This window comes from Varanus komodoensis, unplaced genomic scaffold (genome assembly GCF_004798865.1).
Source record: "Varanus komodoensis strain SLA01 unplaced genomic scaffold, ASM479886v1 scaffold37, whole genome shotgun sequence".
Taxonomy (NCBI): domain Eukaryota; kingdom Metazoa; phylum Chordata; class Lepidosauria; order Squamata; family Varanidae; genus Varanus; species Varanus komodoensis.
Window position 1 is genome coordinate 8195805 of NW_025335889.1, and position 24467 is coordinate 8220271.

General features: G+C 40.0%; 1 protein-coding gene across 1 annotated transcript in view; it reads left to right on the forward strand.

The window, feature by feature from the left end:
* PTPRT (protein tyrosine phosphatase receptor type T) overlaps positions 1-24467 on the forward strand; it is a 530461-nt gene that overhangs the window by 182331 nt on the left and 323663 nt on the right. The window contains exon 7 of the mRNA XM_044440227.1: positions 3467-3760. Coding sequence (XP_044296162.1) covers positions 3467-3760 — 294 coding nt within the window. The remainder of the gene's footprint in view (positions 1-3466; positions 3761-24467) is intronic.

Here is a 24467-nt window from a genome sequence, read left to right on the forward strand (position 1 = left end):
ATAGAGAGGTCCGCCTGGCGCCGTCGTTATTTGTTTTTCGGCGCCAGGCTAAGACCTTTTTATTTAAGCAACATTTTAAATGCTAAATACAATTGAATTTTATCTGGCCAGGGCGGCTTATTTTATAATGTGTGTTTTAATTAAGATTATTTTATATGGATATTTTAACTTATTGTTTTATCTATGTTGTAAGCCACCCCGAGGCTTCGGCGAATGGGGCGGCATAAAAATGTTTTAATAAATAAAAATAAAAATAAATAAGAGGCCAAAAGCTGCAAGTGTGTGGTGCTGTTTTTAAGTGAAGTTACATCTTCTACCCAGGACTTCTGAAGAGGAAAGATATACATTCAGTGATCTAATTCCCAAGTCTTGAGTTAAATCTATGGTGGTGAAGCTTACATCATAAAACTCCTGTACATGGTGATGTCTACATTGGCTACATTCACAAACAATCCTGCATACTAACAGCCTTGTATCCTGGGTTCAGACAGACGTGCAGTTTCCATTCATGCATCATTTCATGCTTTTTTTCCATCTCATTTCCAAATGGCAGCCTATATCCCATCAGCTCACATGGCTGAAAATCGTTCCCAGGTGCACTGCTCTTACTTGCTTTGCCTGTGTCTTCCTCCTTGGCCCACAAGTTCCCTGAGAGTGGCCTAAGCAAGTTGCTCCTCTTTTTTTTGGGGGGGGGGGGCTGATCAGTGAAGCAACCGCCTATTCACTAGAGTAGTGCTGTTGCTCCTCAGTAGCACTGCAGAAGTGTCCCCACTGCTACTGCACACTGTGCCAGTGTGCAAGCACAACCACATGCCCACTTCCTGTGCATGTGTTCACATAACCTTCTGGGCATCTGTTTGGGAAAGTGCAGGTTGCCTGCCAGGATGGTGTTAGTCCTGTAGCTGTGTGTGGAGCATGTGCAGAGTCCCGAGGATTGTTGGGGAGAGAAGTGAGCATATGGTGGGAAACAGAGTTGGAAGATGGAGGATACTTGGTGTTGGGAAAGTCTGCATGCTGCCCATGTGCTGACTAGCCACCACATGAAGAGACATTTGACTCCTCAAGTGGCACAAATCTGATGCCCCTTCAAAGTGCCACTCCAGCACAAGGCAGCCACCAGATACACCAGACCCATCTGTCTCCATGGCTTCTACTGTTGGAGGCAGTGTGGCATGAGGCCCTGCTACCAGTAAGATCCTGTTGCCACACCAGCAGGGAAGAAAGGGAGTGCAGAGACAGCCAATCAGTATGCTTCCTTTGGCAATTCAGCAGTTGCCAGGCAGATTTGGAGACTGATGAATATAGGCAGGAGTACCTACTGCAGGTACCTACTCTTGCTACCAAATTCCTGGCAGCAACCATGTAGAAACATGGCATCTGGGGTCACATAGAAGGATAGGAATGGTGAAGCACAAAAACAGTTTTAGAGCCATTGTATTTCCATGTGGTTTCTTGGAAACCAAACATACCGCACTTCACCACAGATGTTGGTTTCACAGATAACATGCACTGTGTTGGGACTAAAAACTGCCTGTTCACCTCAGGTATCAACAAAATATTATCTCTATAAAATGCAACCATATTTAGGTCTCAAAGAACACCTTATAGTTCCGGGACATAGGATTCTTCCCATTTCAGAAGTCTAAACTATTGGTCTAAAGCTGGTTGTCTAGCTAATCTGCAAGGTGGAAAGAATGGGGAAGTGGAGACTGCTTCTTTATCCTCCCATTCTGCGTAGGATGTCCATAATCTTCCAAGTTCATAGGCTTACAGGCCTTACAGTGAGATTTGCCCAGATTACTTTGCAAAAGTGTTGTGAGATTGAAAAACAGCAGGATTCTTTCTCAGGCAGAAATGTTTGAACAATAAATAAAATGGCACTATTCTTTCATTTCCAGATTTAGTAATTGACCAACTGTAGGTACTAAGAATGGATGAGATGGCCTGTCTAGAAAGATAGCTTTTGATTAGAGCGTATATAGCCTTTCAGAAATAGAATGACATGAGTACTTAGCCATTAGGGTGTCTGAAGGTGAAATCAGGGTGAACTGAAGTAGGAAAAGTATATTCAGAAAATGGCTCTGTGTTGACTGAAAACATGTGCTGGGCAAGCAGCATTATACCTTTTATCCTCAACTCTTTACATCAGGGTGTTGAGTACCCAACCTATGAGGGTTCCCATTTAGACCTCAAGGATTCTTTTGCCACCTGACACTTTCTTACTTCAGCTCTGTGCAGAAAGTCCCCATTCTCATCTTCAATCACTGATCAGTAATTAAAGACAGGATTTTCCATGTAAAACTGCATTTTTCTGCACAACTCTGAACATATCTCCTGTCAGTGATTTGAGATAATTTACATTTAAAGGAATTTGAACTTTAAATGATCTGTTTTGTATTTATTATTTAAACTGGGGCTTACTACTTTTTATTTCGTTTTTAATCACATGTTCATACAAACTGCAACAGGCATCAAAATAACAATAGCATGAGGAGGGAGGGAAATAAAAATAAATAAATAGAAATAGAATAATAATAGTAATAGCAATGTAACAAGTTTATATGAATTATGTCAGCCACAACATCTACTACATATAGAGTTCCAAATATGTAGATCAACTGTGTGTTTATTTTTCTGGTGGTAATAAACTTTTTCAAACATCTCCCAAGCTGAAGGACTTTCCATCCAGTACAGATGGAATAGAGGTCTCCTTAAGCCTTGGAGTATAAGCTGTTTAGCTGCCAGATAGGCTTGTAGCTGTCTGGTACTTTTCATACAATCAGGGTATAATGCAGGATTGCACTGTGGTTTATTCCTTAGTAAAAATTGAGCTTTGGGTTGTATGGTTGGTGGAAAACTGTCCAAATTAATATGAATGGGATTTACTTACGCTCACTTTGTTTTGGCCCCATCTACTTTGTTCCTCACTCTCTTTGACCCCACAACCTTTTCCGTATTGGACTTAAGCTGGCAGGCTGAAAAGGGTTTGCCACTCCTATGGATTTCTTAACAAAGCCCAAGTATGTATAAACTATGTGTGAAGGTTCCTCTAACACAATTGGGTAACTGTGGGGTTCTATAGGGTTCTTCACAGTATTGATTCTGATGGAAGTTATGGTATAGGTGTATGTAGGGACCTGGGATGAGGGTGGAAGTTCCACTCCAGCATCTGAATAGGATTGCACAACAAATTCTTTATATATAAAGTGTTTCTTTAAAACAAGCAAGTCATTTCCCGAAAGACGTATTCCTACCATGTAAAACAATTCTTCAAAATAAAAGATTATTGCTTGGCATAATAAGTAGATGAAATGTGGATGAATCTTTTTATGCTTGTGCCATGGATAATCATACCTTTGAAAAACATTTGAATATGGTCTACTGTTCTTGCATTGCACGAAAGCAACCCTTCTCAAATAAAATGAACAGCAAGCATTCACAAATATCTATTTTTTCTTGCTTACAGAACCTCCCACTCCTATTGCACCTCCAGAACTTTTAGCAGTTGGAGCCACCTATCTGTGGATCAAACCAAATGCCAATTCCATCATTGGAGATGGGCCTATCATCCTGAAAGAAGTGGAGTACCGTACAACCAATGGGAATTGGGCTGAAACTCACATTGTTGATTCACCCAATTACAAGTTATGGCATCTGGACCCAGATGTGGAGTATGAGATCAGAGTGCTTCTTACCCGGCCAGGAGAAGGAGGAACTGGACCTCCTGGGCCTCCTCTTACAACAAGAACAAAATGTGCAGGTACACCATCTTGTCTGTGTAAATGCTAAAACAGATATTTTAATACTATTACTGTTGGGATACTGTTTGGATTGCTACTGACAGATTCAGACCACCCACACGCACACACCCCCTTCAGGGGGAAGGATCACCATAATTTACAGAATTTTCAACCGTATGTGACATTTTGTGTATTTTTATTTTAGCTCTACATTCAACCAATCAGCAAAGCATTCATAGAAAGGTGTGCTACACAGCACACACTAGAGATCAGAGATGCAAATAACTCTTTTTTTAATGAATAGTACATAAAGATGTGTTTGTCAACACATTTTCCAGCAACTTTTGTATAACTACGACTAAACTTGTGCATAGTTTTAGGAAGTAAAAAAAGTGATCCACAATCCTATGAAACCTAGAAAAACCTGGATGCTGCAGAATCTGCAATAGAAATCTGGACTCATTTGACTCCATTATAGATTTCTGCAGCATCCTTGTTTCAGTTTATGGCATGAGAATGCTTATATTATGGTTGCATATTTCCCTAATGTGTACTTTTCCAATAATTATAGAATATGTATTTCATTCTGTTTTCTTATGACAAAGTGGCACCCCCTATTTCATATGTTCATAAGTCCTATTTGTAGGCAGAGCAGTCCTATGGGGTGGGAGGGCAATGTTCGAAAGTAGATGAATCACCCTATATACCCCCTGCTGGGCTTGCACAGATAGGGCGTATGGTTGTGTGTGTCTGTGTGGGCTGTGCGTGTCTTTTTTCTATTGCCAGGTTTCTTTTTCTTTAATAGTTGCCCTTCCATTAAAGGTAGGCTAGAAAATTGCAGCTAGCAATGTTGTTCCATTCTCAGAACCCTATAAAACCTTGGATCCAGCCAGCCCTGTTCCATTGGTGGTCTTGAGAAAAAAAATCTCTAGATTCTTTTCACACTAGCACACAGACACCAGCATTATTACCATTATCACCGCCATCATAATCATTTTCATCATCAACAACACCATTGTATCAGAGTCAGTAATCAGCACATGGCTTTTGGAAGGAGGAGAAAAAGAAGAGTTGCTTATAGTTGTTGCAGGTGGAACGAGAGGTAAGAAATATAGATTCTAACATCCCAACAGGCTCATTATCTAAGAACATGCCAGTCTTATTTTCTGTTAATGCTCCCAAAGACTGTCAAATTCTACAGCCTGCAGCCAAATTTCATTCTGTGAAGGATTGCTTTAAATGACTCCAGTGGATTCTGAAAAGTCAAAACTGTAAGATATTGGAGGCTGGTGGCTGTATAGGATTCCTGTACAGGATTCCTGCGGCTGAGACATGATTGTCATCAGCAGCTCAGATTTTTTTTTTAAAACTGTGGTACATCGCTACACACAAGAAGTCCAAGCAAAACAACAGGCTGTACATGTTTGTCAAAAATACTTTAATATGAATCTTGCATCTGCTGTGCTCCATACAACTTCCATATTAGTGAATTTCCTATAGCAGTTAATGTAGCCTGGTGGCCATAAAATGGAAAATTTCCAGCATTTAAACACTTGTGCCTAATTCAAATAGAGAAGAAAATCCATGATTGAACATCTGTTTTATTTGAAAGGGAGCATTTATATGAACATCAATTACAGAAAAAAATCAAGGATTTCAAACCTTATGTTGAGAGTTTTCTATAGTTTTCATAGTTTATGGTGACAGAAACACATGAACCAGAGTAGTTCAATATGAATTTGAGAACTTTTGACACTACAACTGTTACCAACAATATTCAAATTCATTGGAATTCTTAATTACCAAGAGGATGGACTCTTCCTGCACTTTACAAAAATGTTTGATTTGTTAAAATGGTCACATCAAATGCTGACGAAAAGTCTTGTTTTTCACAATCAATACTATATTTTAAAATATTCTGTTAAACTGAATAAACTTACCTGAGTTTTGAAGCTAGTGCATATCCACACATCAACATTATTGTTGTGGATTATTTCTGTTGTTTAGAAATTATTTTAAAATATATCAAGTCTGTGTATTGCAACACATGCTTGCTCACTATGGGAAAACATTTTCTAGTCATATCTTCAAGAGAAACACTGTGTGGTTAGCAGGTTTGAGAAGTTCTCGTGTTGCAAGGCATACCAAGAAAAAAAGAAAGGATTTTTCTTTTTGAATCAAGCATTACCTAGATATTTTATAGGTTATACTGCAAATATTTGTCTGTCAGATTAAATATTTGTGTTTAAATATTTAATGTATGTTATATATACAGTATATGCACACATACACATATACATAAGTTGCTGAACTAAAATTTGTTCTACCTTGGGGTAAAAGAAGGCACTACATAGTATGTACCTGCACACACACACACACACACACGCGCGCGCCTCAAAGTTGGAATTTTTTTGTTTTTATAGCTATGCTTTAGAAAGGCTGAGCAACATTTTAAATAGTTGTTGTAAGGGATTTCCAGAGTGCTTCCACTTTTCCCAAAAATCTTACACATGTCTTCACCCCTGCTGGGATACATCAAATCACCTACATTTGACTTCAGGGCAGTGAAACTTGATCTTAAATTTCTTTATCTCAATATTGAATTCAAAACTTTAAATGAACTAAGAAATATTTGATTCTTTGGAAAATGTTTCTTGTTGGCCTTAGCGAACAAGAAGACAGTATTTTACAACTCAGGAGTTATTTGACTTTGTGGTTGACTGTTGGGAGAGGAGACAAATTAAATTATTAAATTTACATATTATCTAATGTGGTGTTTTTGAATCAATACATGACCCCATTAAATATCATGTATTCAGTAAATAACACTTCTGCATTTTCAGATTTCTCAGTGTTGCAATGGATTTCTCCATTGCAAAATATTTATATAAGAGAACTGTGCATATAGCAATTCATATAGTTGTAGAAATAATATGAATTATATAAACAAAATTGCTGTAACAATGTGTCTCTAAGGCATAGTTGCATACAGATATACATATATTTGAAACAAGGTTTTCATTCCACTGTGGAAAGCACTTAAAGTAGAACAGTAGAATTCTAGAGTCACAGATTCTATAAGTGTTCCTAGTTAAATTTTTATTTTACTTGGAGCAAATGTGCTATTCCAAAGGTACTATTTCTGAGTCCTGAATTGGAGAACATATCAATTAAGAAAAGACTGAACAAATGGGAATATTCAGTCTGGAGAAGAAGCTATATGATAGCTATCTTCAAATATTTGAAGAACTGTTACATAAATGCTGGTGGAAATTATTTTTCTTTTGCTCCAGAGGATAGTACATTACCCATTAGGAAGGAGTGCCTGATGTTATGAACTGTGAATAGATTGGTTCAGAAGAAGGTATACTCTCCTTTTTTAGTGGCTTTTAAGTAGGTAACTACCAATCCGTGATTCTATAGCAGTGGATGTTCTGCATTGGAAGGAAACAAGATAACCTTGAGATCTCTCCCAACTCTTTGATTAACTGATCCTCATAAAAATAATACAAAATAGTTTTAATATCTAAAGCTGAAGTGGGCCAAGCTGACATTACACCAAAGGAAAGAGCTAATCTTCACAATCTTTGCAGCCTAGAATCTTCTGTGATCAATAACTCTGTTTCAAGCATGACTTGTGCCTTCTGTTAATGTATCAATACGTTTTCTTTATGTTTTTCTTCCCCCATACCCGTTCTTGGTATGACTATTAATATCATACCTATAGCTCCCGAGGTGTCTGCAGATACAAGGTTATACTATGTTGGTGATGCAATTAATACAGTGTCATTCTTTTTCCAAAGATGGCAGATAGGCAGTGTCACAGTGCATTCACAGACTATTAGGAGATGTTGAGATAATATGTCCTTATACTGAATGGAAAGCATCATAGATGGAAATCTCCTTTGCAAATGCCTTAATACTCCAATCAGTCTTGCTAGGGACAGAACACCAACCGGTGGCATTTTGTTACAAGATAGCGTTCTCTACAAAATAGACTTCTATTCAATGGGAAGAGGTAGTGTTTTCAAAACATGTTATTTTCTTATCTGTGTACAGCAAATGGAGCACACTGCCTGGTAGTCTTGTTCTTTCTGCTTCAGAGGTATATTTAGAAAGTGGCTTGATTATTTAATAAATACTAGGACAGAAGCTGCATCTTGTCTATTTTTGGTGCATATGTTATATCTCTAGCTTGAAGTCTTTAAAACGAATTCTGCTGATATTATAGAACAATGAAATCAACATAATTGCTCCTACAATATTTCCATAGCATTTTGTCTGATACAAAAGAAGTAGGAAATACAATCTTTATTCATTATCATAACACTCCTATGAAACAACTTTTCTTGAATTACCTTAGTGTCCTCTTTCCTCTCCACTAGTATCTCACCTACCTATTTCAGTGAATTAGAATTTGCAATCCTCCAGTGCCTCCATCTGCATATCTGCCTTGCTTCCTTATTGTGTTTTTACAGTACCTCGCATGATGTTAGTTACAATAAATTGTAGTTATCCAGTATCACTAGTAACCAGGTCCTTAATATTCCCATTTTGCAGATGTGAATTTGACCAAGACCTACTCAGTCTCACCTTATGCATAAATGCATGAATCTAATTCAAAGCCAAATCACCCAAATTGTCTACTGAAACATACCAAACCATTGCATATTATTTTGTTAGGAGCTCTTATTGGTACCTTTTAGTAGGAAACCTCCTGATCAAAACATACATGTGATATGAGGATGTGTGGGATCTATCTATCTTTCTATCTATCTATAGAGTGAAAAAGAAATTGAGGAGTTTTTAAAATACATTCCTTCTCCCCATGATCTGTGACTCACAGGTACCTGCAACCTTGCTAGCAGATAAGAAGTTCGCATTAAGCAAGACACAGGTCCATGTGGAAACCTGTGTGAATGAGTGCTTTGTCCATGTTCTCTTATATCAGATGGCTTGAACCGCAAATGACAATGTTATTACTTAGACAGAAAAAAGGGCTCCATTGTGCTTATGATACACATATATTATGCAAATTTCTGTTCAGTGTGGTGATTTTATTCCTCCGGCATGAAAGTATTCAAAATTAAATTTGCTGTTACAATCCACATTTAAGTAGTTGATCATAGATGTATATATCTGTGTAATATGTTGCTGTAAACAGGGAAAACATGCCTTTAGGGGATCTTCCTTTTAAATGTCAAAAGATTATTTTTATCCCTTCCCCTTTCCTTCAGGGCAGGGAGGCAAAGTCATTGACTAGCCTTTGAGTAAAAGTTCCCTGATTGCTTATGTTTCTGCTTCACTTTGCTACAAAATGGGAAGCAGTGAATGTTGCACTTAGTAGGACGGTGACTTTCTTCTGAGAGAGAGCTCTTTATGATCGAAAGTGCAGCATACCCTGGGGCAAGTTTGATGTGAACCTTCAAAACTGTGCATTTGGCCTGGCACACATTTCTTCATTTTTCCATTTCATTTGACCTGCCTTGGCCCATCAAGTTCATGCGTTCAAACTGCCATGGCGAAAATGAATGCAACACATGGCTAATGTTTTCAGCCTGTGAAATAGCAGATCTAGTCCAGAAGCTTTGTGTTGTAGTTGCATTCTCTCTTTCTTTTGTAAACAGAATAACCACAGAAAACACCTCTTTTAAAGAAAGAGGTATACTCAGTTACCAGATAAGTTTTGTTTTCAAAGCAGCCTGAATCAGTTCATGCTTCAGTAGCGTCTTTGTCCTCAGTTTCAACAAGCTTGAAAAGTGGGGGTGTGTCTTCTTTGTGTACCTCTCTTCCCAGCATATACAATTGTGATTCCTTCCATTAGGCATGCCAATGATTTCATTGAGCTCATCAGACATAGATCCTGTAGTGTTGCTGGAAGCAAATGTCATTACCAGGCATCCCTTTGTGCCCTCAGTGAGGAACAGAAAGAAGAGAAAGGGCAGGAGCAAACTGGGTTGAACACTTGCCTTAATTTCACAGCTTTCATCTCCTGAAGAGCGCCATGAACAACCTTCAGCAAACAACAAACAAACATAGTAAAGGGACACTGTGAAGCTGCTGATAGCCCATTGCTGACACAGAAAACTGACCGGGCATTCTTGCTGCATTAACTGGGGTTGGGGATTGCGACAGTGGCCTAACACAGAAGATTGTGCAAGTTCATGGTGCTTGGAGCTTCCGATAGCTTGTAGTCACTTTGCATGGAAGGCCACCCTGTTTGCACAAACCTATTGAGCTGGTTTAGCAGCCTGCAGGAAGGTTTGCAAAAAGACCCCTCTCTTATATTATGGTTCCTGCCTGAACCCTGGTAATAACAGTAGGAACAGCAAAGCAACATTGGATGAATTCCTATGCATATTTAGATGGAAAACAGTTGTGCAACTCCCAGCATTTCCTAGGTAGTCATATAAGGAGTTTTCTGCCTAAACATTTACCAAGACCTATCAATGTACAAATAAGACAATACACTTTGTTAAAAGGAATTAAAGGCAAAGGATGGGACCCCACATTTGACAACCTGGGGAATTGGCAAAATAAAGTCCAGGATAAAACAGCAATAGGGACTTCTGTTTTATGTATTTGATATCAGTTGTGCTTGTTGAAAAGGGAAAATTGACCATGTTCTTTTCTGGCATCTGCTCCTCCCTTTGTAAATGCAATAGACCAATGCAAAATATTGTTCTGTCCAAATATTATTCCTGTCCACTGGCCAACTAGGGCAAGCTATGTGGCCTAAAGTCTCTGACTGTCCCTTTTTTATAAAGTGTGTTAAAGTGAATGTGTCTTTCAGGGCCCTGCAATGGAAGAGTGTGATATCTGCCCTCTATTACTTGATTAGAATAGCTTAGTGCATCTCAGATGTGGTTGCGGTTCTCCATCTGCTTCTTCCATCTGTATGTGTCTGTGTGTTGCAGCATCAATGTATGCCTACAATTTGTTTTGCTGCCAGCAGGTCAAAATCAGCAATGCATGGTATTATTGAGAGTATAACTGCTGGGGATCAGAGTGAGTTCTACTCCTGGGCAGGCAAAGAGCAAACATTATACCATCTTAGGGAAAGAAAGGGTGCTTGTACCAAAGCCTAAGAAGCCTGTTTTTCCAATTATTTCCAGGTAACTGAAAAAGCACATATTTTCTTTGTAGGAAATATATTTGTGCTAATCCTGATCCGGCAATATTATACTATCCCTAGATGACCGAGGCAGACAATCTTGATGCTAGTGAAATAGGCTTGCTGTGAATTGAGAACTTAAATAAATTCATAAAGGGACACATGTGTCAGCAAGACAGAAGAAATTGTAGGGCATGGTGGCCAAGTGGTTAAATTTATAAGTATTCATCATCACTTTAAGTATCATTCTTAGTGGGTTTAAATAAGGATTCAATGCAGCAGAATCATAGAACAATAGAATAGTAAAGTTGGAAGGGGCCTGTGAGACCACTGAATCTTACTCCCTGCTGATTGCAGGACATGAAGTTAAAGTATCCCTGACAGATGGCTGTCCAACCACACTGAATGCCTCCAGTGTGGGAGAGCCAAAAACCTCCCTAGGTAATTGGTTCCATGGCTGTCCTATTCTAACAGTCCATAAGTTTTTTCCTGGTGTCCAGTCAGAATTTGGATTCCTGTAACATAACCCCATTATTCTGGATCAGGCATTCTGGGAGGATTAAGAAATCCTGGCCCTCCTCTGTGTGACAAACCTCCAGGAATAATTTTCGCTTATTTCTAGTTGCCCCCAGTTGCGACACAGTGCTATTCAGTAATATTAATTTAATGTTTGCTAAGTGTTGCTCATACAGCCCAGGGAAATGGGTAGTATATTTTTATTACCATAGGCAGCCCACCTCACAAGGCTGTTGTTTTGGGATAAGATGAGAGAAGGAAAAAAATTATGTAAGCCAGTATGAGTTATTTATAAAAAAGGGAAGGATATAGAATCACAGAATAGTAAAATTGGAAGGGGCCAGAGGGTCATTGGGTCCAACTCCCTGCTCAGTTCAGGACTCCAAATTAAACCATCTCTTTCAGTTGCATCTTGAGTGCCCTTATTGTAGGAGAACACACAACTTCCTTGGTAATTGGCCCCATTCTTGTATTGCTCTAACAGTCAGGATTTTTTTCCTGATACTAGTTAGAATTCAGTTTGCTATAACTTGAGCCCATTATTCCACGTCCTACACTCCACAGTGATACAGAAGGTAACATGTCATCCTTCTTTGTGACAGCCTTTCTTGTACTTGTACAGTGCTATCATATCTTTCCTCAGTCTTCTTTTCTCAAGGCTAAAGATGCCTGGTTCTTTCAATTTCTCCTCAGGCAGCTTTGTTTCTAGTTCCCCAATCATCTTTACTGCCCATTTCTGAACTTTTTCCAGTTTGCCTTCATCTTTACTGAAGTGTGATGCTCAGAACTGGACACAATACTCAGGAAGAAACCAAGTGGTGCTGAGTAAAGGAGAACCAGTACCACAAATGATGTGAAAGCCATACTTCTCTTAATGCAGCCCTATATAACATTTGCTTTTTTGCAGCCATGTCACATGGTTGACTCATATTCAAATTGTGATCTACAACAATCGCAAGTGAGAATACTACTTCTCACTTGCAGTATTGTTGAGCCAAGTATCTCCCACCTTGTAACTGTGCTTTTGTTTCCCCTTTCTTAGGTGGAGAACTTGACATGTGTCCTAACAATTTCATGCTGTTGCTTTCACCCCAGCTCCCCAGCCTATCAGAATCACTTCGACTTCTCTGTCATTCAGAGAATTAGTTATCCCATCCCATTTTGTGTCATCTGCAAATCTGATCATCATTCCTTTCACCTCTTCCTCCATGTCAGTAATAAAAATGTTACAGCGCACTGGTCCCTGGGACCAAGCCCTGTGGTACTCTGCTTGTTACCTCTCCTCAGTCTGAGAAAGTGCCATCGAGACACACTCTTTAAGTGCATTTCTGTGGATTCGCCTGATAGCTGTTCCATTTAGCCCACTTTTAGCTAGTTTCCTGTTCAGAATGTCACAGAGCACTTTCTCAAAAGCTTTGCTGAAGTCGAGATTTATTATGTGCACAGAACCACAGTAAAAGGTTAAAATAACATTCATCACTTAACAAATCACAATGTTGTGTTTTCCATTGTCAGGCATGTCACTGATGCTATCCAGTGTGTGCTGATATACAAACTTCTGTTACTGGACCTAAGCATAACAGTCTCTCCATAAGCAAGGCTTTGCTTCAGATAGATTGTATTTTCCCACACCCCTTCCATGCATGGTTCTGCTCCAGGGCCACATCTCCGTTTACATCATTACTTCGGCATTTTGGACCCATGCCACACAAAGCAGCATAGCTGTAGGAAGGAGCATAGCTGCGCAGCACATGCTTTATGTGCTGAAAATCTCCAGCCCAGCCCCTGGTATCTCAAGGTAGCGGCAAGAGATGTGAACAGACTTTCCCAAGACCTTCCAATCCTTCCCTTCAGCATGTTTTCGTGAATAGACCCTGCATGATCAGTGCTGGGAAAAGAGAATATCACAGGAAAAAGATGGGCACCATCAATTCCAAAAAAAAGATCAAGAGGAAAACCTTGCAAGGTACTGTAGTAAATTAGAAAATGCACTTGTAGGAGGGCTGCCACTTTTCTCTTGTGGTGTCCAATAAATTTCAAATGTAACCATTTTGGGGTCAGATGTAATTGTCTTCTGAATTGAGGCATTTCTGATCAAAAAAACATGATAAGCACACAAAAGTAGCAAAACTGAAGGAAATGACATTTGGATTTCTGCTGTAAGCTGGCAGTAAATAAGTTAGCAGCTGCACCATTCATCTGGAAAAACTCTATGAGTTTGTCTTTCCTTGCAGTAATACAGACAGCTGTCTTATCAGGCCAGACTGTCCATCTAACATCACATTTTCCACACCAGGGGAAGGCAGCCTGGTACACCCCAGCTGTTTTGAAGTACAACTCCCATCTGCCATGGCCAACATGGCCAATGGCCAGGACTTATGGGAGGTGAAATCCAAAACGTTAGGGCCTTAGGAAAGTTTGTTCGTAGCACTTTCTGTGAGCTTTCATTTTCAGGCTTGAGCCTGGGAACGTGCCCCACAGCACTGGTGCACAGCTATGCGGCACTGTGTGCCACGGCTCCATAATGAAGAAGCGATCATGTCAGTGGAGATGCAGCCCTGGGGAAAAAGCATTTGTGGAAAGCGTGTATCGAACTATAAAACAAAACCTCTGCTTATGGAGCAATTATGGCGCTTAGTTCCAGAAACCAAAGTTTGTTGGCTGCATTTTAGAAATCATTGTCTCTGACTAATCATTGGCAGTGTATTAATGCAATGCATTTGTCATAGGCAGATGTCAGCTTGGTTTCAAGTGGGGAGAAATTTAGCAGAAAGGGCACAGGTGTGCAATAAAGGAACTGTGTGCACCATGGGAGATGGAAGAGGGAATGAAGTCTAAGCTAATTTGCCCGTGCCATGTCACACAGGAAACAGTGATAAATTAACCAAGACACATTCTCCATCAGTAGAATTTCGGAGCAAAAAGAGATGTCAGATTAAAAGATAAAAAATGGAGGTTGGGGATGCTTAATATGATTTGCCCAATTCTCCTTGGGAAATGGGCGCATTATATGTCTAATGCTTCCATGGAGATGATCCTATATGGTAAGATAGTGTTAAGTTCCTAGTTTCTAATAGTTTAGGCCTTTGAAGCATGTTAGCAACCATGCCTTAAAGGCACCTTTTCAAATCATGTCTCAACAAGACCAAAGCTTCTTCTTAGCTTTGAGAAGAAGGAGAACAATTCCTGTGACAGCAATATAGTGAGGGAAGCCAGCCAGGGTTTTTCCAAACAGATGGTTCCTAGTACTACCAATATGTGTTGCCTCTCTTCCTTAACTAAAATAATAGAAGGTCACATGAAAAGATTGGAGAGCTACAAACAGAAGATTTTGACATCTGGACCTACATTAAATTCTGTGAATGGAACAGGATGTGTGTATGATAAAAGCTTTGTACGGAAGTACTGTAGTGTCATGATTGGTCTACTCTTCTCCTTCCAAGTAGAGCAGCAGGAAGGTTTTCTAACTAATTGGGTTTATTATATTAAAGCAAACAAGCTGGGCTGGCTACATAGTACAAAAGTAGAGTATTGCAGAAGTCGACAAAAGAGATGAGCAAAGTTATAATACTTGCCATTAGAGGAATGCAGTCCAATTATAAGAATTTGATTCTGAATTTAATTCTTAAACTCCAAACAGTTTGGTAGAAATGAAGAAGAAATTTGTTTCCTGTGGACCTGACATTTGGACCTCTGACAATGGGTATAACTATAGGCATTTCCCATTGAGTAAGAATTGCCTCTCTGAAGAGGATTATAGCAATAACTTCTTGTCCCCTGATAAAAGCATACTCTTATTGTACACTTATCTAACAGTGTACAATAAGAGTATGCTTAAGATCTATCTAGTCCAGCATTCTGTTTTCAGAAGTGGACTGCCAGATGCCCTGAAGCTTATGATCAGGATGTGAAGGCAATGCTTTCTGTGTGTGCAGCATCTGAGGTTCAGAGTTATGGTGCTTCTGAATATGGAAATTCAAGTTAGCTCTTGCCACATCTCTTGTGGAATAAAATCCACAAGTTCACAATGCATCTCACCTTTAGAAGCATGGTACATGTTGACTTCTGAGTTTTGCTCCTTATGCTGGAATTTTCTACTCGATGTCCAGTAGAGAACAAACCTTCCAGCTCAACCGACAGAACTGACTGGAGTTCTTATAACAGTACTTTAGCCAATAAAATGTTGATTCAATTACCTGTAAAGCGTTCTCTGCCTGACCACTTTATATATTGTGCTGTCTTCTTGTCCAGGCTGGCTTTTGGAGTCGCAAGGATGGTATGAAAGCACTGTCACTTCTCTGTATACTCTTGTGGACCAAGGATTGTTTTAATTCCAGTTATCCTTTATTTCTGTTTTGTAAGCAAGCCTATTAAATAGCATTCTGAATATACATGGAAGATGTGGGTAGAACTGTTATGCTCATAGTTCAACATGTGCTTCAGTTGATTGTGAAGAGAGGGGATGGTAGAACTTTGTTTCTCCAAAAGGAACTATTATTAGTTTAGAATAATTCCTAATATTTTGGTATTCTCCCATTACCACACTCTGACTTTCCTGGGAAATGAGAGAAGATCATATAATGTGACCTAATGGGGGTTCCTTTGATTTTAGTGAAGTGGCACAAAGTCTGTAAATGTTGGTTCCTTTCTCTCTCACACATATCTCTTCTCATTGCCTTGTGGCTTTTGGTTTTAGTCAAATGTTTGTTGCTTAGGTTCAATGGGTCTTGCAAGCATGCACGCATGCCTGTTTTGCAAAACTATAGCAGTTTTGGATTAGCAATATGGTTACACACATATATTGGTTCTAGCTGTATAATGATATGAGAATGGACTCCAATCATAATCATGTTTCCCCATCTGTAATTTGCATTTTGTTCATTTGAATTTTCTCCAAAATAAGTATTTTTAAATATATGTATATAATATCTTGTTTTTGCTGTTTTCAGATAAAAATGTATGCATCTGAATATCCACTTCTATCTTTTCAGTTTACATCGGCTCAGAAATACCTCCATTAAAAAAGAGTTTAAGAGACCAAAGCATATAATGCTGAAACTTGCTCAATCGTCTCCAGTCTTCTGAGCATATTATAGGAATTTGTAGTCTACCTCTACAAGTCTAATTTGGTTGACTCAGCAACAGATAATAGCAGACTAAGGAAACACATACACTGAATTCAGTGACTTGAACAATGCTGCAAGCAATTTCTAATACATGTTGATGGAAGTCGTTTCTCCATAAGCCTTCTTCCTCATTTCTGCATAATATCAACTTACAGATAGAACATAAGATTCGATTACCTCTATCTTAGTGTACATATGAGTGTATCCATTTTAAATGTTAATGAGAAACTGTCAGATGAACAGCATTTGGGCTTGCTTGTTTTTCCACAGGCATATTTGCTAAAAGTGGATTTAAACTCCAAGATATTTTGTTGTTATGATTTGATCTTTTTTAACCTAGATAAATAGTTTTCAGTTCTTTTCTCACATTTTGTTTTGTATTTAGCTATTCATTTCCACATCAAGCTGTGTTTCCATAAATTACTTTTGGTGTTTTGGTTTCTAGCTTCCTTCTGGCAGTGTGTGAATTTAGCATTCTGTTCTAAACAGATCGTGGGATAGCAATTAACAGGTTATCTTAAAGGAAGACATAGGGTCTTCCATGGACCTTATGCTGTTGTCAAAACAAAAACTTAAGATGAGCTTGTGTTCCAGCTAAGACTGCCCTTGAACAATATACACTAATGTTGCCCAAACAATGAAAGCCCTTTAATTCTTCCTTTGGTGTAGGCATCAAGCTATCTCTTGGATGCATACCGTAATGCGGTAAGGGGATTTGGCAGTGTCAAAAAAGCTGAAAGCAAGGGCACCTGGATGCCACACTGCCCCATTTGACTGGTCTCCAGCTGGGTCATCCAAGTTGAATGGTTCAAGCTGAGAAACCAGAATAAGATGCACACCCCCCCCACACACCTCTTAAGGACTAATTGTAACATCTGCAGAAGTTTTATGCTCTGTAAATGAAAATCTTAGAAGATAAAGTGGGTCTAAGCACATAAAGGGACAAGCATTGCTCAGAAAGAATCAACATGGTTTCCACAAGTACTGTCTCACGAACCTATTGGAGTTCTTTGAGAGTTCTATATGTCCATAAACATATAGACAAGGACTATCCAATAGACAATGTTCACTTGGACTTCCAAAAGGCTTTTGATACAGTCCTCACTAAAAATTCATGAACAAATCATGCAATCATCAATAAACGAGGGTATCCTCTTGTGGATCTCTAAAGAACAGAAGACAGAGAATGTGAATAATTGGCAATTTCCCCAATGGAGGGATGTAACCAGTGGGGTCCCACAGGATTGTGTATTCGGACCAATGCTTTTTTAACTATTTGTAAATTATGAACTAGTAAGAAGCAGTGAAGTGGCCAAGATTGCTGATGACATCAGAAAATTTAGGGTGGTTAAAGCCAAAATGGATTGTAAGGTGCTTGAAGGGATCTCTCTGAGCTGTGAAAAATGGTAAAGCAGGTGTAAAGTAATGTATGCTGGCTCAAAACATTCCAACTTCTGTACACTGATGGAATCTGAGCAATCAGTGACTGAGCAAGAAAGGTATCTTGGAGTAGTGGTAGACAACTCTATTAAAGTGTCAGCCCACTGCACGACTGCCAGGGAAGTGGCAAACTCCATGCTAGGTATAATTAGGGATGGAATAGAAAATAGAACCACCCGTAACGTTAGATTGCTGGGGGGGGGGGGCTTCCTCCCTCCCTCCCTCCCTCAAAGGGACTTACTTTCTTTGTTCTCATACCAATTAGTAAGAAGTACAGCTTTTTCACAAATAGCCTTCTAAAGAAAGGAAAGCAATGCTCACCCAAGGATGATCATAAAATAGAGAAAAATGCTACATAATACAAAAGTTTCTTGGCAGATATCCAGATATCCTTGGCAGGAGTCCAGTATAAAAGATTTTCTATCAATCAATTCCACCTTAATTGCTTATTTTTTTCTTTTTTGCCCTCGAGAGATTAGAAAAAGAAAGCCTTTTCTTTACTTACAAACAGCCCCGTCTCTCTCCTTCATCTCAGTTGCCACTTGCAGTTCTGTGAAAGGAGGGCTTCCCTTTTTTTTTCTCCTTATATCAGTTAGCAAAAAAAAAAAAACAGCATTCCCACAGGTAATAATGTAAAAAAAAACAAAAAAAAAAAAAGAAAATAAATGTGTCCCAGTAAATCCAACGACAAATTCCTAAACTAATCTTCTGGTATGTCGGAGACTAATGGGAGGCTAATCTCCTCCCTGTGTTGTCCAGCTGAAAATGCCTGATTCTCCCCCAGTAGGCATGGAATTGCTGTTCCACACCACCTGGGAGATTTCCAGCACTTACCTTCCGCCCCGACAGGGCTTAGATTGGGCTCACAGCCCACCACTGGACATTTACCAGCGTGAAAACGACGGAGGATCATTAATCACGTCTGCCTTGTCTTGACGCCATTACCAGAAGTCCTCCGTCGTTATTGAGCATTTGCTCAACATTGGAAAAGTGAGGAGCTGCCCACCAATGGATTGATTCTAAGAAAGATCTTGGACTGTGCAGAAATGGATAGACTGACTTTATCGTTGAAGGAGAAAGAGGATACTGGTTTCTATCGAACTTGGGACTCTTTTTATAATTGGCTGGAGAAATGGGACTTGGCATAAATTTAGAGATGTTTTTCAGACTATGATAAACTAACTGGAATTTGATATTAGAATGTTTAAAATATGTATTATTATTATTTATTAAAACATTTTTTATGCCGCCCCATTCGCCAAAGCCTCGGGGCAGCTTACAACAATAAGTTAAACATAAGTAACATTAAATTAAAAATATAAACATTAAAATTAAAAATACAAAAATAACAATATAAGATAAGCCGCCCTGGCCAGATAAAATCCAATAATATTAACAATTAAAATGCCGCTTAAATAAAAATATGTTGAATATTTTCTGTATTGGAGAGAGCACAAGTGAGCAATCCTTGCAGCATGCACTTTTGTGGAGGTCACAGTCACCTTTGGGAGGAACCCCGGGAAGGGTAAAATGGATAGAGATGAGCAAACCCGCACATGCATGTCACCATCTTGAAAAAGAGCTGGAATGGCCAGTTCTGAACAGCTGCTCTTGTTTTGATCAGAGTCCATGTTGGAAAGGAGGTTGTAGGAGGTTGACCCAGTGAATCCAATGTTAATGTTTGTGAAGTTTGATGGGGTTTTTTTAGTCTTAGTTTAAATATATATATATATATATATATATAGAACCACCTAAATACTTCTTGTATACAATTTTTGGTGTGAGTATGCTTGGAATACTGCGTTCAGTTCTGACTGCCTTACTGGGAAAGGTTGTGGAGTTGGAAAAAGTACAGAGAAGGGCAACAAAAATTATTAAGGGCTTGGAGCAACTCCCCTATGAGTAGCAGCTACAGCAACTAGGGCTGTTTAGCTTAGAAAAAAAGGCGAGCAAGAGGAGTCATGACTGAGGTATTAAAAGCAATGTATGGTGTGGAGAAACTGGAAGAGGAGACATTTATCTCTCTTTTCCATAACACTCTAGCCTGGGATCACCATAAAAGCCAATTGGTTTAGGACAGATAAAAGGAAGTACTTCTTCACACACTGTATTGTAAAACTTTAAAATTGTGGAATTTTCTGCCATGGCCACCAATTTGGATTGCTTCAAAAGGGAACTGATCAGATTCATAGGGGAGGAAGCTATCAGTGGTTACTAGCCTTGCTGGTTGTGTACTACTTCCTTTACCATGGTAGAATGCCTGCACACACCAGTTTCATACACTAAAAGCAGTCCTTACCCAAAGCCAGGTGACTCCACTCCACTGCAACTGAGGTGGCAAATATTGCTGGAAAGGTAGTGAAGGGGGGCAGCTTGCAGCAGTTTTTAAAGAGCAGTAGCCCATTTCTTCAAAACTGCTCATCAGTCTCAGTAGTTCATAGTGTCCATGCCTAGATCTGTACACATCTTACACTAGTAAGAATGCTTTCCACCTTGAATCAGTCAGTTGTGACTACATTATGAATTCTTAGGAAATAATGCGTAGCAAAAATCATTTTTGACTTAATACATCCACTAGCCAATGAATGCTGCATATATGAATTACAAAATTCAAGCATACCTTATGAAAATGGCTACTATTATTGCTTCTTTCTTTCTGTGATGTTTGTTTGTTTAGTCAAATATGGCCTAAACTGTCATGTCTTTTCAAGCCACATTTGAAACAAGTGAAAATAGGCATAATTATATTGAAGTTATTGAATTGCAGCAGCTGAAAAACTCTTTCCCCAACCCAAATTTACATCACAAGGTAAACTATAAAAGAAATAAGAGAGAAATCTCTTTTCAGTTGCCATGCAATCCACAGCGAAAAGCAATTTGCTAAAATTGCACGGTGTCTCATATTGTTTGGTTAAGTGGCATCTTTCATAAACCAATAGCCTTTCTCGCCACAGTATTACTAGCATTGTTTTTGTGGGGTGACAGATGAGATTATGATTCTTTGTGCTGCTTGATCCTATGTCTTAGAACAGAAATTTGGAAAATGGATAATGTTTGATGAATTAAATCATATGTTAGAAACTGTAAATATGTTACAGATTTTATAGTACATTTCCTGTGTTGTGGACTCTCCTGGCCACAGTTCATGACTTTCGCTTCTATGGCATTTCTTACAGGGAGGATAAATTTAGAGATGAGTAAATAAGCAAAACTCAGTCTCATCAAAGGTCTATGATTTCTAGTAGAAACTTTGTGCCAAGTCAAGACTGTTTCAGGCTGTAAGCTGTTTTCCCACTGCTCAAAATTGTATATTTTAGAATGAATTTTCAAAATGTCTGCATTTTATCTCTCACTGACCATTTATGTGTGTGCAGTTTCCGCTGTGCATTTGCCAAATGCACTTAATTTATAATCCCAGACTTTTGTTGCCCAGATCCATTTGTGAGCTTAGAAATTGCATTTGTTGTAGGATGTGTGAACTGAATAAATTCTGATCAAAACCAAACATTTTCTACATCCTTAGATAAATGAAAGATGGAGTACTGTTCTTTTATTTGGCTTTAGAGGTGGACAGATTAGGGTTTCTTATGGAAGCTGTATCAGTTTGTCAACTGAAAAAGACTGGACACACACCTCATTATGTGGCAAAAGTGTTTTGCGGTATACACAAATTTAATCAGCACACAGAATTCTGCTTGCATATAGAAAAAAGGGCAGGGAAAATAATTTTTCTAGGCTAGCTTTTTCCCTTACCTGCTTCTTCCTTCTGTAAAGAGATTTTTCTCCCTTGGAGAGAAAATAAACCATGGCAGTCCAGATCAGAATAAAGCTTTTTTATTTCTATACATGCAGGGGGAAAAGAACAATGGGGGTTGCCAGGTAGAAAAAAATATAGCTTTACATATGTAAATTAGGGAATATTGATATTACAAATGGTGATGAAGGGAAGCATGAAGCTTTGGTACAGACTTATTTGGGAGTTCAGGATCTTCCCATATGTCTTTAAAGTTGCATGTTACAGATGGCTATTGATCATTCACAGGTTTTTTTTTTAAAGAAAACAATAAGATGAGTATTACTGTGGCCATGATGGCACATAAAGTAATTCAGGTGTGTTTTTCCTCCAGATTTCACTGTTCTTTGAACAATTTGTCAGCTCCTGGTAAAGCAATATGTCAGCTTTCCCTGATTCTTTTGATGTGGTACCATATCTGGGCAAAATTGAATAATTGGGGGCTAGAATATTATCTTAATGCTCACCTTTTTCCAATCATGGTTTCTCTTAGCTGATGCTACTTTGGTGCCCTGCCGTGCCCTCATGAACTACTTTTATTATCCAAGCAGGAGATCCCAGAAAATCAGGGATTATCTTGAATATACTAGTGTCATAAAGAATAAAATCTGTCTATATGTTATCTTTTTATTTATTTATTTATTTATTTATTTATTAAAACATTTTTATGCCGCCCCATTCGCCGAAGCCTCGGGGCGGCTTGCAACAATAAATTAAAATAACATTTTAAAATATATACATTAAAATACAAATATATAATATAAAACATACAATATAAAACAAGCCGCCCTGGCCAAATAAAATTCAATAATATTAACATTTAAAATACTGCTTAAATAAAAAGGTCTTCACCTGGCGCCGAAAAACAAATAACGACGGCGCCAGGCGGACCTCTCTGGGGAGCGCATTCCATAACGTAGGCGCCACCGCTGAGAAAGCTCTCCTCCGAGTAATCACCCTCCTAATTTCTTCCACAGAGGGCTCCCGGAGAAGGGCCTCTCCCGCCGATCTCAGGGGGCGGCTGGGCATATATGGATGTAAGCGCTCCTTCAGGTAACCAGGACCCAAGCCGTTTAGGGCTTTATAGGTCATCACCAACACCTTGAATTGGGCCTGGACTTCAATGGGAAGCCAGTGAAGCTGACGGAGAACTGGAGTCATGTGAACATAACGTCCAGTCCGCATCAGCAGCCTGGCAGCTCTATTTTGAACCAATTGAAGTATCCGGACCATCTTGAAGGGTAGCCCCACGTAGAGCGCGTTACAGAAGTCAAGATGGGAAGTCACCAGCGCATGTGTCACTGTTGCAAGGCAGTCGTTCTCCAGATAGGGGCGCAGCTGATGAATCAGCCGAAGCTGGAGGAAAGCACTCCTCGCCACTGCTATTACCTGAGCTTCCAGTGAAAGCTCCGGGTCGAGGAGCACTCCCAAGCTGCGGACCTTGTCCCTAAGAGGGAGTGCAACCCCATTCAGGGCCAGATCAAATCCACCCTCTCCGAAGCCCGATCCGCCAACCAACAGGACCTCCGTCTTGTCTGGATTGAGCTTCAGTTTATTGGCCCTCATCCAGCCCATTACCTCAGCCAGGCACCGGTTCAGTACAGCCACTGCCTCACCTGGATTGGTGGAAAACGAGAGGTAGAGCTGGGTATCATCAGCGTACTGATGGTTCCGCAGCCCACACCTCCTGATGACCTCTCCCAGCGGTTTCATGTATATGTTGAACAGCAAAGGGGACAAAATGGACCCCTGTGGTACTCCATGGCATAGCTGCCATGGCGCAGAGCCATAGTCCCCCAGCACCACATTCTGGAACCGGCCATTGAGATAGGAGCGGAACCACTGCAAAGCAGTGCCTCCGACCCCCAATCCCGCAAGCCTATCCAGAAGGATACCATGGTCGATGGTATCGAAAGCCGCTGAGAGGTCCAGGAGAACCAACAGGGACACACTCCCCCTGTCCTTCTCCCTGCACAGGTCATCGTACAGGGCGACCAAGGCAGATTCAGTACCGTACCCGGGTCTGAAGCCGGACTGCAATGGGTCCAGATAATCAGTTTCATCCAAGAGTGCTTGGAGTTGTCCCGCCACCACCCGCTCTAACACCTTGCCCAGAAACGGGATGTTGGCCACTGGTCTATAATTAGTGGCCATCTCTGGATCCAGTGACGCCTTCTTCAGGACCGGTCGGACTACCGCCTCCTTTAAATGGCAGGCACCCGACCCTCCCTCAGAGAAGCGTTAACCGCTTCCAAGATCCAGGTTCCAATCCCGTGCTTGGAATCATTTATTAACCGAGACGGGCAAGGGTCCAAAAGGCAAGTGGTTGGACGTACTTGCCCAAGCACCTTGTCCACGTCATCGGGCCGCAGTAACTGAAATTCATCCAATAAATCTGGACCAGACGGCAGCGTTGGTGTCTCCTTTGAAACCTCCGCATCAATAGTGGTGTCCAGCTCGTGACAAATCTGAGCGATTTTCTCCCTGAAATGCCTGGCAAAGTCGTCACAGCGGGCCTTTGAGGGTGGAATCAGGTCTTCCTTTGGACCTGGATGAACCAGGCCTTGCACCACTCGAAAGAGCTCTGCCGGACGGCATTGTGGGGAGGCAATGCAAGCGGAAAAGAATCTCTTTTTCGCCGCCCTCACCGCCACAGCATAGGCCCGATAGTGGGCTCTTAAGTGTGTTCGGTCAGATTCATCCCGTGATTTCCTCCACCTACGCTCTAGTCGTCTCCC